This window comes from Melopsittacus undulatus, chromosome 2 (assembly GCF_012275295.1).
Source record: "Melopsittacus undulatus isolate bMelUnd1 chromosome 2, bMelUnd1.mat.Z, whole genome shotgun sequence".
Classification (NCBI taxonomy): Eukaryota; Metazoa; Chordata; class Aves; order Psittaciformes; family Psittaculidae; genus Melopsittacus; species Melopsittacus undulatus.
In genome coordinates this window covers 119599214-119614552 of record NC_047528.1, presented here as the reverse complement: position 1 = coordinate 119614552, position 15339 = coordinate 119599214, and the positions used below count along the sequence as shown (strand labels likewise).

Here is a 15339-nt window from a genome sequence, read left to right as displayed (position 1 = left end):
CTGAAGTACAGGAGAGAAGCTGATCAATAGTAGGAGTAGCAGCAACAAATTGCCACTGAAAGGGACTCGTTGTTCCCATTTTAAGAGTTCTGTGACCAAAATAACTTCTCTTTAGGAGTGTTGAGACAGGATTTCAGATACAGCAATGTGTAGAATTGCTTGAATAATGAATATTCATTGGGATCAGGGTTTTTTTAATGAAACTTATTTTGACCAATCTATACCAATATATGCCAATGTTCTTTATTTACAAACAAGCAGAGCTTTGGGTCAAGATATTAGTTTTGGACTGTGCTGACTTTCTTTGGCCTTTTCATTTCAGTTGACAATTTCCTGTGCATTTGAGTTCTTCCCCTAAATTTCAAAGCCATGCTTATCACTGCTGCATCTACCCTCAGGTCCATTGTTTGGAACAATATTGTTTGCTTAAAACACAACACCAGGGCCTTCCTGCCTTGCTTAAAACCTCTAGCGTTCTGTGGTCATATGTCCTACTACTGGGACAGAACCACTATAGAGCAAGCATCCTGAGGGTAAAAGGACTGGTCTGGGAAGCTATGGAGTTGCAGCATTTTGGGTCTCCAAGCTGAGCAGGATAATTATCTGCAAAGCCCTTCAGTGTGGCACAAAAGAGAAATTCATCCTAAGATACATGAGAAAGAAGCAAACTAACCTGAAGTTCCTTGATCTTCTTCTGAAGCTGCATCACAATAGCTTGTTCATCTTCTATCTTGGAATTCAGTTGGCTCATTTCAAATTCTTTCCTGCCACGGAAAGGAAAATTCCACAGTGACAATTCTCCCTGTTTCAAGTTAGGCTTTTGCAATTTTTAAGGAGTTGTTCACTAAAACTTTTAACTCATATAAAACTAAAGCAATCCCCATGTACTGTGGTTTGCAGGAAAGCACATCTTCCTCTGAGCAGAGGTTTCCGAGGCAGGACTCTGCATACATTTGGGCAATATATTTCTGGTTCTTTGTGCCATCAATATATTTAACCATCAGGTCTTACTGTCATAGCTAGTGAGTGTGAACAACTGCTTAGAGACTGAAAAACATAAAGGACATTTTTCTTTCCAGTGGTGGAAACTGCCATGAATTGGAATTTTTCAGGCATACCATGCACAAGTAAGTGTGACTTTTCCCTCCCTCCTTGGCTCCACACTTGTCATGGAATTTCCTTTTACCACCATCAGAGCAAGATGACACTGAAGGCTCTGAAACTGCTTTCATTGCTTTATTTTGTATACCAATCAGTCTCTTACTTTTTTAGCTTTTCTTCCATCTGCAGCTTATCGTTCTCCAAGTCCATGACACTCTCTTGGGTCAGCTTCAAATCCCCTTCCAGTTTGCGTTTGGCCCTTTCTAGATCCATCCTCACTTTCTTCTCTTGTTCAAGTGAGCCCTCAAGCTTTAGGAACAAAGTAACTTATGAAGGATACTGAACACAGATGGTTTACAGCAGTCAGATGTATGCTGAGCCAGGTTTTGTGCTGAGCTCTAGCAAGTTGCAAAGCAGAAGTACTTGAGTACAAGCATTCCAATTAGCTTTTTTTGTTTTCTAGCAGCCAGTGGGCATATGGGCTATGGAAATATAACATAAGGGTTATCCATGCTTTACATTTGTGCAAGCATTACAGTTCTCTTATTAGCAAAGCTCTGTTTGACTTCACACTAGTTACACTGCTAACGCAAACTGAGTGGATTTCCCCTTGTTATTGCAATCCTTTCAGAGGTGGAACTACACAGATAATGCTTCATAGTATCTCTGTAACTATACCTTTTACAGACAGTACATGGACAGCATTTCTAAATCAATTACTTCTAAAAGGACAGGAATACAGGTTAAAGTTTTGCAGCATTACAGACTCATGAAAACTGTTAAGTGGTGGACAAACAAGCTTGGAAAACATGAAGACAGAGCCAACCTACATCATCCACTTGCTGTTCCAGTTTCACTTTAGCTTTGCTTAGTGTGTTGACCTTGTCCTCCTCTGCTTGTAGGTCATCCAGAACCTGCTGATGAGCTTCCTGCAAGGACTTTTTCTCCTTAGTGAGTTTGCTGATATTCTCATCCAGAGTTGCCATTTCTTCTGTCAGATTTTTGACCTGTGTGAGGAAAGAAGGTGTATTTGTAGGCTTTGAAGCAAGGGGTTATTATAACCTGGCTCAAATGACTGTCTGTACAAGACTTGAATGCAGGAAGACAATGGGAAGAAAGGGGTCTCTTCCTCCTTGCCTCCCTGTGGATTTTTGAGTGAAATTGCCATCAGGGAGCCGATTTGTGCCAGTTCTTGTGGATTTAGTACATTCTTTCAAATATACTAAATTCTTTTCAGTGTCACTCTCACTGTGTTGGACTCCAGCCTCTGATTCTCTCTGGGAGAAGTAGGAGATGAGCTTTACATTCACAGGCTCTGAGAACTGGAAGAACTCATTTTTACAGCAGAAAATTATGTAATTAAAAATGCACAAACTAGGCATAATTCTCTAGCTGAAATGCAGCAAAACTCACTCCAGAAAAAAGAAAACTTAGGGCTCAGAGTTAACACCTTTTCCCTCATAAGGCCTGATAACTGTGCATATACTGATCCTTCAGTGTTTCCTCTGTAACAGTGTAAAACCATCAGAAGACTGGTAGCTCTCATCAGAAATGTAATCTGTACCCAACCTCTTTTGAATACATGGTGAAATCCTAAAGATACCTTGTTTTCAGTAGCATGCTTCTCTTTCTCTACTTTTGCAAGTGTTATTTCCAGATCATCAATATCCTTCTTGAGCTCAGAGCACTCATCTTCCAATTTTCTCTTCTTAGAAGTCAGCTCAGAATTCATCTCTTCCTCATCCTCAACCCGCTCCGTCAGTTCCTTGACTTTGGCCTCCAGCTGAATCTTGGATTTAATCAGCAAGTCACATCGTTCCTCAGCATCTGCCAGAGTGTCTTGCTCCTGGTGTGGCACAAGGAAGAGGACAGCAATGACTGCCTGGCCTTTTTAATTCCTCACTTGTCCCCTATCCTGTAAGTGGTCAGAGAGTCTGATCCAATGCTATGGAGAAGCATAAGGAAAATTTCAGACTCCTGATTTCAGAAGGCAAAACTGACAAGTAATTAGCAGAGCAGGATGAGACAATGGTAAACATGACTAGTGACATATAAGACTCTTCCATATCTAACTGCCATGGACATTGCCTTGGACAGAAGCTCTTAAGATTTGCATTGCTAACCCACTGGGTTGTATGCTAGAAGATCTCACAAGAGTAACAGCTTATTTTAATTGAATTGCACTAACACTTCGGTCTGTAAGCCTTTGAGTTTCAAAGAACACCATCAACGTATGAATAGATGTGTCTACTCACAGCTTGGAGCTGGAGAAGCAAATCATTTTTTTCCTGAACTAGAGAGACTTGCTTTTCTTCAAGTTCCTTTCTCCTGGCTTCTGATTTTTCCAGGGCCTCCTTCAGCTTCAAGAACTCTTCCTTCATATTGGCCATCTCCTTTTCAGTTTCTGCAGTCTTCAGAAGAGGCTTGATCTTAAAGAAAAGCTTCATCCAGGGCCAGTTCTTCACAGCCATAAAAGCGCGGATGTTCCACTGAATTACAAGAAGGGCATCCCTGGTTTAAGGAAACAAACAAAATTCCCTAAAGCTTAGCATGAATTGATAAAATGAGATTCATCCTTTTTCATTTTCAGTCAGTATTATGGCTTTGTTCTCAGTAACATTAGGAACTTGTACTAAGTTCCAAGCTATACAAGAAACTTCCTCCATCTCTCTTGACTTTCACTAGAATTGCAGGCAATTATTATACTGTTGCTATTATTTTTATTGCACACCCACTTTAGACCTTTAATTTAGGGTTAGCTATAGCCTTAGGGACTGTAATAATGGCTTTATTCAACATACAATTAAATGGTAATGACTATTATCTGCTGAGATTTAAGGAGGTGCCTTCATACCTGCGCTCCACTATCTTCTGATACTCAATCCGCATCAGTCTGCCACGAGCTCTTGCCTGGATCATGGTCAAGATTTTCGCCAGTCTCTCATCCCTCATTTCTTCCAGGTGGCCCAAGAGACCAGCCTTGAAGAACACCTGGTACATACACAGATGTCATTTCACCAGAGCTAAAGACAGTTCTTGAGTTACACAGACCTTACTGAAATCCTTCAGAAGAATGGTATTTTTATCAACACATTATAAAGTCAGAGTGTAAATGACCAAATGCTGCTTATACCAGGGACTGCACTGGACAGGTCCAAAGATACTTTAAAATCAGGTCTCATCTCCCCAGCTTTGAATAGGCCAAAGTGTTTTATTGCTACAGTTTTGTTGCCACAGTACTTTATGAGAGTGGCAAGGTTCAGAGCAAGTCAGCTGAACCACAACTCCCAGTTACAGAGATCCCTGCTAATAGGATCATGTCATAATTGCACATGGCCTCATTTCAAAATCTGCAGCTCATTTTGTGGTCCATCTCTGTTTGATTGTACCTAGATTATGTTACATATATTACATTAGCTATTGTTTTATGCAGGGTGAGGCATGGAGCATCAGCTGCTGCTGCGTTTTAGTGCTGCTGTAATATAAGCTTCATGGAAGCTTGAGCCAAAGAAATTAATTTCCACTATCACAGCTTAAAAACAGTATCACTTTGCTGCTGTATTGCTGGTTTCTTGTATTATTAACTCTTCATTAATCACCACCACCAGAATCTGTATAATGTCTTATTCTGCAAATCAGATATTAGGTCTCTTGCTTTTCTCTTTACATAAGCAATGATGGTCTTTGCTGGTTACCTTGGTGTGTCCAAAACGATACTGGTTATGGTCGACATCTAAAGATGCCAGGAGTTTTTCAGCAGCTTTTCTGCTATCCACAAATGTATCCTCTGGGATTGCCCCTGGATTCAGAATGCGGTATCTGTTAATAACAGAGGGGCAATGAGTAAAAACTGGCCTGGATTATGCTTTGCCCACCCTTAACCTTAGGCCAAAGTTAAAAACAAAACCCAAACTAAAAAATAATAATTTAAAATTAACATCAAATTAGGGTAATTTCCTACTTTGCATCTACACAGATACAAGCAAGAGCAGAATTCTGCCTTCCACGTTCAGGCAAACTGAATAGAAAATAACCTTGAATGGAATAAAACACCTCAAAATAAAAATGAGAACACATGCTCTGCTTATTTTGACTGATGGGTTAGGACAGGAGACAACACAGCTCTGCATTACCTTTGCTTAAAGTCAGCATAAAGCACCCTGTTTGGGAAACCCTTACGGCAAATGCGGATGCCTTCCAGGACACCGTTACAGCGGAGCTGATGCAAGACAAGGAAAGCATCCATTTCACCTGCAGGGAAAAAACAAGGCTAAATTACTGGAGCTTCTCCATAGGGCTTAATCTTCATTTCACTGAAGGAACTGGAAAGTGTGAGGGGTCACTTCCTGAAAAAGCAACACCATTGCGTAAGGTGAACAACACAGACAGTATGTGAATACAATCTGATGACTTTGAAGTAAGTAGTGGAATGACACAGTTTGAATATACAAAGTTTTAAGACTGTTTTGTTTTCCATACCTGGAGTTTTTGATTCATTGGGGATAATGCATCGTACAAAGTGAGGGGATGTAGATTTTAGGTTAGTCATCAGCTTATTTAGATTTTCCTAGAACAGACATATTAAAAACACAATTAGCTTCAGTGGTGTAGTGGGATTCCAAACACTTATTTCCTTGGTTTATTGGTTGTTAAGTTTATTAAAGTCATATCTCTAAATAGCCTCCAACAAAATTAGAAGCTTACCAAAATTGTTACACATAAATCTGTTCAATTAAACCAAAGTATGAATTGACTTAATTATAGGAATCCACATCAGCTTTAGCAGAGCCTTAAGAAGACACGTGTTTTGCTTATAACCCCAGAAATGTCAGAATCACATGAACAGCAAGCAAGATGCAGTATCATCCTGCAGAGCATTTCTTTCTGTAAAGCCAACTGCATTTTTACCTGTTCACTTCCCCACTCAGTAAGGATGACAAATGATTCAACCTGAGCTTAGCAGTTAGCAGATGCTCATGTGCTGGAAAGTAAGTGCATTTCTATTTGGGGAGTATTAAATTACTGCCTGAGTGATGCTTAGCTATCTTTACACTTGTTCAACTGGTAAGAAACAGGTCTCAATTTCCCCTGATTTCCCTTCATAAGGAGTACCTCCAAACAAGAGAAACTAGTGGGAGGTAACTACTTCCTTCCCTACCTGAGGTTTACCTACATTATAGCTTCTTTAGTGGTACCCACAAGAAATGGTACTAACGGCAAATTACAGGCCCCATTTTTCTGCAGACATGGTCCTAGCAAGAGCTTCCACCAGGAGCATGTGCCAGTCCCAGTAGAAGGGAATTACTCAGGAAAAAAGAGGCTTTATGCCACTCCATTCAACACCTTTTGTTTTCCATGCCTGCTCTAACCCTAACATCCAATTACAATCAGTAATCAGGTACTGGGAAATGACTTGTCATCAGTTCCTATTCCAAAGGCATACATGAAGATATAAGCCACAGAACAAATGATAAAGTTTGCTCACAGCATTTTGTGATATATTCTCTAATAGAATAAAACCCACTTAATCTCCTGAATGCTCAAAGAAGATAAAATGGAGCAACCCCTAATACCTGGAGCTTTAATAACTGCATTCACTTAGCCAAGGCAAACAACCCAGGCCCTGAATCAAATACTGATGTTGGATGTAGATTTTTTCACCATTACAATCCTCAACACTCCAATGTATGTCTTAACCAAAACCATCAGGTGGGGAGAGACAAACAAACCTTGTGCAATGAGGACACTGTCTGGAAGGAAGCACCTTTCTTGCGTTTCTTTTCTCCACCCTGGTCACCTAAGAGGGAAAGAGAAAGGCATTAAAAAAAGCACAGTCTCCATCTCAGTAAGGGGGGCATGCAGGGCATGGGAGACAAACTGTTCTAATAGTGCAATTCCCTTTGGATGAAAGGCACATCTAATGACTTAGTGGCTCAGATTGCTCAAGTACTATACGAAACATTCTGAACATCAAATGGGATATATCCCAAGTTTGCAGCTCCCTGTCCGTGCTTGGGGTTTTTGTCAGACCACTGTAAGCTTTCTGGATGGCATTTGCATCTCAGATCTACAAAGCATCAATTGCCATGCAGAAAGTCCACAAATATGAATAAGGCAGAAAACCAACTTTTAACAAATGAAGGTATTCATAGTTTGTGAAACAGCCTGTAGGGTGAGACGATGGAGAAAAAGCTGGAGAACAGCAATGCTCATGGAAAATCTAGACTGTACATTGTACTGTATAGACACTGATCCTGACGTGTCTGCTACATAGACAGTGAACTTGCACAAGTAATATTTGTCTAGAATAGAGGAAAATGAATATTTGTAATATGAAATATAGTAACTTTACATCCCCTGAATTTTGCTTACAGCTGCAGAGTCAAAATCACTCTGATCCTCTAAAAGAATGCCAGCTCCTGACATGACATTTACCAAGTTTCACAAGAGCCAAACATGACCCAGAAATGTACATTGACTGCTGCAGCTTCCTAAACACCGGACTATTAGATCAGTCCCAGGAGGTCTGGCATTCTGTCACTTGTCAACAACAGTCAACATAAAAGGAGTGAAGAGTGCAATGTGCTTGATGCAATTATCCACAGCCTCTCTCCCATCTGTAAGTGACACTGCTGAGACTGGAAGAGGCTAATCTGCACAGGCTGTTCTTTTCTCCTGATGCTGAAGAACAGCCAGGTAGTATCCTGACAGACAGGAATATCCCCAGGCAAGTAGGCAGCAAGTAAATTGCAAGACTTTGCTAGTGGCAGGGGTGTTCTTATTTGCATTCAGCTCCATCTCTTATTCACATTATAAAGTCTGCAGCCTGCTTGCTTCCTCACAAAGTGTCTTATGATTCATGACAACAACATCTATAGAAATGAGATTACTAATAAATAGGCTGTAAGTGATTGCAACTTCAGGACATTAAGAGCTACATCTTTGTAATGAATGGCAGTCTTATTCACTTAAGATCAATTTTCTGGATGCTAGCTACTTGACTTCTCACAAATAAAAGAGTTCTGTGTAATGCATACAGCTTAAATACATTCTTAGACAAATTAATCTTGTCAAACAAACAAACAACAGCAAGCAAGAGAGATGATTGTGTTAGCAAAATCTGCTCTGGCCAGCATGGAGTGGTGTTCAGGTACTTCCAGTGTGTACTTGCCACTAATCCAACAAAATATTCCAAAGCTCTTTCTGAAGTTTAGTATTTTACATTTAATTCAAGGTGGAGAGCAAGGAGCACCACAAGTGTGGGAAACCAGCGCTGTTCTACTTCATAGGCATTCATGTACAAAATACCTTGTGCAACACTTGCCTGCGTATCTGAACACTTGCATGCTCCAACTCCCACTGGAGCATTCACTGCACACAGACTTCCTTGCCAAAATTGCTCTGTGCTATTACGCATTCAAACTAGCTGAGTTAATGGCCTCCTTGGTCTAACTGGCAAACTCCTACAGATGCTGTGTGAATCTAAATAATTAGTCACTGCCTCATTTAGCACCGAGTCAATTGCAGTGGAGAGAATTGTTTTGTTTCTGGAATTAATTCCTAAGCACACATCCCAGACACAAAAGACACCCCATATGAGTTGATTCTGCTTACCGCTGTCAGCACCAACATAGCTTTCAAACAAGCTTGCCAGGAGTTTGTTAGATGCTTTTTGGAAGATGCCCACTACAGTTTCATTAAGTGGGTCTTTGTTCTTCTCGAGCCACCCAATGATGTTATAGGGAACCTACAGTGAATCAGAAAGAAACCAGAGGTTGCAAATGTTCCCCTTCACAGCAGCCAGTAGCACTTTATGGTTTCGCTTGAAGCTGATGAGCTTTGGTGAAGTGCTGCACTCAGAGCACTACCAACAACCCATTTTTCCCTCACTTCCCCTCCAGTTCGTTGCTTCCTAATTCCCAAACCGCTCTTCCTAATACTTACCATCTGAATCCCAAATAACTCTTCATAACTATATGGTCCCTACATCTCATGGACTCCATGCAGTTGGCAGTAGAGATATCACATGCCATCAGGATCCCTACTAATAAGTGCTCAAGTGTGAAATGCACAAGTAATAATTGCACTTCAGAGCAGCATGCTACTCTGGAATAATCAAGGTTTTCTGACAGGAACTTAATGATTGAAAATCCAACTGCAGGACTCTGCCACAGCTACGTTTAGTGGGAAAATGTGTTCCATTCTTAGTGTCACAAGGGGATAGAAATCCTGATTTTCTTTACTGGATACATTAACAACTACAGATAAAGACCAAGATGGGCAGTATTTTGCTGATGAAACACCAAATTAGCTTCATGTTAAATTGCAATTTGAAATTGATGGCATCAGGTAAGCTCCAGCTCTGCTGTGCTCAGGCTTCATCTCAGCTCCAGTTTGACAAGAAAATTCCTGTATCCATCCCAAAATCTTTCAGCCCATCTGCTCTGCAAACTGAGCTTTGAAACTGGCCAGGGTTTGGCTCAGGTATTACAGTTCTGGATTGTATTCCCATTTGCTCCATCATCACTGGACCTGTTCATAAGACCATGCCAGCAAACTTAACCATGTTTCCTTTTGCTACTTTGACACACTGGTCCTAAGGTGAATAAAAAGTGATATCAAACCTTGCTTTTTTTTTTCTTCCCTGTTTTTTTGTATCCCTCCCTGAAATTAGGCAGAAATGACTCAGTTCATTCATAAAGGGAACCAAGATGGAAAGTAGATGCTGCTGCTGTTTAATCACTAGTCTTAATGTGATTATAGGAAAAGTGATAAAGTCAAGACCAGGCATATTTTCAGCTATTGGCCTTCCTCAGTCTGTTTTGTTTTATTTGTGTATCCAAGGACCGGGTGTCCTGGAGTCTGGTGGCATCTTACTGTGTTGCAATACTTGTGCAGAGAGAGTAGATGTCTGCTTTTATTCCTTTCCCCCCCCCCCTTCATCATTCCCACCCTCCCCTGTTGTGTGCTATGGGCCAAACCCCACCTGGAAGACCTCTAAGGTGAAGTCTACCCAGCAGCAGAGGAACTTACTGAACCAGCATAATGAACAAGTTCAAAGTGAGCTTCGTATTTCCTTTTCTTATCGGGCCTGGGCTTCTGCAAGTTAGGTGACTTGCCAAGATGATTGTCATAGAGCTTGGCTTTGAACGTCATATCCGTAGCTTTCGGGAACATGCATTCCTCTTCAAGGATAGACAGGATTCCCAATGGCTGTGGATTTAAGAACATCTTTGTTGGAAAATGCTTAGGCTGCCTGCTTTCAGCAGCTGTGCAGCCTTCAGGTTTGATCTGATGGAATTTTAAGCCTGCAAAATGTCTTCTTATGCCCGAGAAGGAAGACTTTGACTATTCTGTTAAAATAGTAACCACACCTTTCACTACCCATTATGCCACGTTTGCCTTAGGAGGCTTTATGGTGACTTCCAGAAAGGGTTTGATTTACCTTCCAGGACAGTTGGACTAGCTAGCATTTTATCATCCATGTTGTAGGAAAAGATTAACTAACTTCCTAGCACTGGACAGGTTCTTTGAGGGACTAGGACCATGTGCAGATATCCTATCCCAGGTGAGCAAGTCAAAAAAAGCACTTAATAATTAGCCTTTCTCCTCCAGCTATTCCAAATGCCCTGCTAATGCAAGACTTAGAATTGCACTTTTCCTCATGGATCAGCAAGGTTAGATACATGCCATAGGACATGGCAGAAAGATGCACAGCAAGGGACAGCTGTCCCCACCAGGACCACATTAGACTCCCAGAGAAGGGAAAAACAAAGGCATATTCTACAGTAGGGAAGCAGTGAGAAGGAAGCAATAGTTCCAGGCTAGGAAGAGCATAAAGGACCTCGCACATCAACACACAATGTATTAAATGGGAACCTCACAGGGAGAGGGACAGGGCATGTAACTGAAGCATAGCATTTGCCTTGAAAAGCTGACAAGCAAGTCTGATGTTAAGCGCATGTGAAACAAAGTAAATGGAAGAACAGTAGGGACAGAGAAAGGCAAAAGTGAAAACCAAGGAAGATTATGCAGCCATACAAATTAACAGTTACAGCTTGTGGTTACTGTTGGCTCTGTAAGGCAAACTTACAGAGGTAAAGCCAAGTAGCCACAAATGCCATAAACACTGATTTTAGTTCCATTCTCTACTGCATATACAAAGGCAAGAAACTTGTCCTGCTGTTTATTCTGCTCACTGGGCCTTGAGGACATTTCCAATCATCATGAAGAAAACCAATTCAGTAAATACACCTTAGTGCTCCTGTACATACCTTCTCAATCAGATCAATGCAGGCCTGCAGGTCCATGCCAAAATCAATAAATACCCAATCAATGCCTTCCTTCTTATACTCTTCTTGCTCCAGGACAAACATGTGATGATTGAAAAACTGTTGCAGTTTCTCATTAGTGTAATTGATGCAGAGCTGCTCAAAGCTGTTAAACTGCAGAAGGAGATAAAACAGAAGCATTTGCACCACAGTTAACAGGTAAAGGCTTGGTGGAAAGCAAGAAGAAAACTGTTTACATCTAGAACCTTCTAAACAGTAACTGGTTAAGAAATTACTGGGCATAACACCCGAGGTAAAGCAGGAGGGAGTTCAGTAGCAGGCTGATGGCTGCATCATATACTGTCCTCCAAAGTGTGAGGATGCCCAGATTTATTCAGGTCTCTCAGGATGCACATGCCTTGGAACTGGATGATCTTGAGGTGCTTTCCAGCCCTGGCTATTCTATGATTCTATGATTCAGCAGCACTCACACCAGTCCTGTAAAGCACTGCCAACATGGTCTTTGCTCTGCTGCATAAAGAGAGCAACACACAGCAGCGACAGCATGAAGCACTTCAGGAATAGATCTTGAGAAAAAGAAGTTGTGATGTGTTTTTCTGACATACAGTTCTTTACAATGATGATGCAATCACAGAAATGACCAGGTTGGAAGAGAACTCAAAAGATCATCTACTCCAACCTTTTAGGTTAGATTTTATAGTACCCTGTAATATCACATCTTGAAAACTCCAGTGATGGGGACTTCACCAAGTCTCTGGAATGGTTGTTCCAGTGAATGATTTTTCTCACTGTAAAACAGTCATTTCTTATATTGGGATGAAGATATAGCTCTCATATTGAGATACAAAAAGGAAGAAATATCACACCTTATAAAAGATGCTTTCTCTCAAAGAGAAATAGAGGGAACAATGCATTCCCCTAAAATACAGCCCAAAGCACATGATATGCTTTGTCTTTACTAAAGATTACCACCTTCTTCCTCCCCAGAAACTATCAGCATGTCCAGATGTGCTAAATGCCAAGTGTTTTCTCCATCTATTCATGGAAAACCCTTTATAATCATATACACTATTTGCTCTAAGGTCTTTCTCACTATTTTGCCTTCTGTTCATACAGAAAAAGAAGCTAGCACTTGGTACCTTTTACATCCTTCCAACATGTCCTCACTCATTAATACTCACATCAAAGATTTCAAACCCGGCAATATCCAGGACTCCAATGAAGAACTGTCTTGGCAGCTTAGTGTCCAGGGTCTTGTTGATACGGACCACCAACCATTTGAACATTCGATCGTATACTGCCTTAGATAAGGCTCCAACAGCATACAAAACCTAAAATAGGTGTTTAAAAATACCACTGAGTGGAGCAGAATTCACTGTGGAACACAAGGGTTTCAGAGTAGTAGCTTATTTCAATCCCTGCTTATGGTTTAAATGAAATCTCACCATAGCACCCTTAATACTGCTGACAGCTTCTCCCATTATCTATGCTGACTTTTCTTCACATTGTTATGTATGTGTATGTATACTAAGAGGTACATAAAGTGGCAGTAAAGTACCTCTTGGGAAACAGCTGGAAAGCAAGTTGCAAATGTTTTAATCTTACATTACCATGGAAGTTAGGTACCAGAAAGCTCACAGGCTGGATACCAGCCATGCTGTCCAGTACTACTGCCAAAACAGGGGAGGTCTGTGCTCAGGTGGCTTATCACCATGTGCTTCTAATTTTTGAGGGATGTTATGGCATAATCAATAGGGAATAATTATGGCATAATCAATAGGGAAAGTCTGTCAGAAGTCTCTTCTGTAGCCTATGAACAACTACACCAAGAGGATAGACCTCTCTACAGGAGTTTTCTGGTTTCTGAGCCTGTACCACAGCCTGTCTTTGAACAATTCATTGTAACCAGAATGCTGCAGCATCTCCTATGATGCAGCTATAGCTGCAGCAATACCAAGCAATGACTTTTGTCTCCTAAATTAAGAGGTACCTTTACGTGGATATTGCCTTTAGCTGATAGAAGTCACTAAGAGTTTAAAATAATGGGAATAATGAATGACTGATTAGCGAATAAATAATCCATGGCTCTACTCATCCAGAATTAGATGTCAGTTCTCGTGTGGTTTTACTGCACTGGGTTTCCTTCAGTGACTGCTACTAACACATCAGAAAAACAACTCTATCAAAGGCAGTGCCAGGCACTACTCCTTTGTCAGTCTCTTTGCAGTTTCCCACACTTACACTGTCTATTCCCCCAAGCTGGGGGAAATAAAACAAGAACAGGCACCAGAGGCCCATGTTAATACTTCTGGCAGCTGCCTGCCTCCCTGTGATGTTACAGGTGAGCCCTCAAGGCTCAAGTATCCAAATACCCAGAAAGTTTCTCCTTACCTGTTCAACACTTTGACCTTTGGTCACATACTCGTTGCCAACTTTCACTCGAGGGTGCAACAAACCCTTAATCAAATCGGAGGAGTTGATTCCCATTAGGTAGGCAGCTTTATCAGCACCTGATCAAGGGAAAGAAGGTTTCAGCTGGCTTTGAACTTCTACTTGGAAACATGCCTAGCCAAGATAAAAACCAGTAAGTGTATCCACTTCCAGAGAAAAAGCGGATAAAGGCCTTGTTCTTTAATGATTTATGTCAGGTGTGCCTGTACTATCCCTTGTGGTAGAGAAGACCATCTAGCTACCCTAGACACCAATTACTGCAAGAATCACACTTGAGATAGTCCTTGGGTATAGGGAAAAAATGTATCTCCACGCTGGTTAAAGGCAGTTTCAAGTGCAAGAGGAAGGGAAGAAGCAAGACCTGAAGACATGAAAGAGAAAGCTAAGGCAACAACTTTTTACAAGCCTGTTGCTCAAATGATCACAAAAATGGAATTTAATTGGGTTACTCTGACTTGTGGCTATTCCCCTGCTACAGAGTAAGGTTACCTGCCACTGAACAAGTCACTGCTCCAAATGAAGCACAGCACTCCTGCTGAGCAGGAGATGCATTGTGCAAGATCAAAGCAAACAGGCTGCTGCTTCCTCCAGACAGTGTGTGATACATGTCAGACTTTTGAAGGCAAAGAGTAATTTTAGGTGTTATTCTTACTTTCAGTGCCGTCAGCCTCTGCCTGCTCTTCTCTGGGTCTTTGTTTGAATTTCATGTTCCCAAAGTGCATGATGGCACCTGTGAGCTTGTAGGAACCAGACTTCTCATCAGGCACAAACCCCAGAATATCCATGGCTTGCTGTGGAAAGGAAATGCAGATATTTTGTCACTTCCCTGTTCAAAAGCAATGGCATTTTGCAGCTCTGCAATCTATCTTTGCATGACAGATATGATGAACCTTCCAAGGGGTGTTATCTCACAAAGCAGCCACTAGAACACCCTGAGGATCCAACAGGGGCTGAGGAGCAGGAGGAGAGCTCCTTCTATCTAGCATTTTCTACACCAAAATTATAAGACACAATAGTCTTATATATGGGCATTACATGGAACATGGCCAGATTCAAAAGTGTAATAGTTCATCAGGCCTCATGCTTCATAGTATGAATGCAATTAAGACCCATTTCTGCTTTTACTTTAGTCCAATAGTTTCAGTGACAGAAGTTAGGCTGCCACCAGCACTTTTCTTCCCTGTGTGCACCTCATCTATGAAGCAGAAAATGAAATCAATACAGGCTTACATCTGTTGCCAACAATTCTTCTCCATCATCCAAGTTGTCCACTGTAACTACTCCTTGTGAGCAAAAGTGGTAGTCATATGGGTTGGTAGATACCAGTAGCATATCTGTAAAAGAACTGCCAAAGTCAAAACCCCCATCCATTCAAAATATCCCCAAAATACTGAGATTGAAAGATCTGACATACATTTGTCTCTGCACAACTGTGTATACAGTTCTCTGTTTTGCTGGGGTATTTTACAACTACAGGGCAACAACTAACTCGTTC

At 41.2% G+C, this 15339-nt stretch overlaps 1 protein-coding gene across 1 annotated transcript in view; it reads right to left on the bottom strand.

Moving 5' to 3' along the window:
* MYH15 (myosin heavy chain 15) overlaps nucleotides 1–15339 on the bottom strand; it is a 44204-nt gene that overhangs the window by 17106 nt on the left and 11759 nt on the right. Inside the window, exons 11-27 of the mRNA XM_034060206.1 lie at nucleotides 15075–15178; nucleotides 14497–14635; nucleotides 13785–13903; nucleotides 12575–12724; nucleotides 11376–11546; nucleotides 10135–10314; nucleotides 8716–8848; nucleotides 6831–6898; nucleotides 5581–5668; nucleotides 5235–5352; nucleotides 4797–4920; nucleotides 3956–4092; nucleotides 3357–3612; nucleotides 2705–2947; nucleotides 1932–2108; nucleotides 1265–1410; nucleotides 674–764 (exon numbers count right to left, since the gene is read on the bottom strand). Coding sequence (XP_033916097.1) covers nucleotides 674–764; nucleotides 1265–1410; nucleotides 1932–2108; nucleotides 2705–2947; nucleotides 3357–3612; nucleotides 3956–4092; nucleotides 4797–4920; nucleotides 5235–5352; nucleotides 5581–5668; nucleotides 6831–6898; nucleotides 8716–8848; nucleotides 10135–10314; nucleotides 11376–11546; nucleotides 12575–12724; nucleotides 13785–13903; nucleotides 14497–14635; nucleotides 15075–15178 — 2444 coding nt within the window. The remainder of the gene's footprint in view (nucleotides 1–673; nucleotides 765–1264; nucleotides 1411–1931; nucleotides 2109–2704; nucleotides 2948–3356; nucleotides 3613–3955; nucleotides 4093–4796; nucleotides 4921–5234; nucleotides 5353–5580; nucleotides 5669–6830; nucleotides 6899–8715; nucleotides 8849–10134; nucleotides 10315–11375; nucleotides 11547–12574; nucleotides 12725–13784; nucleotides 13904–14496; nucleotides 14636–15074; nucleotides 15179–15339) is intronic.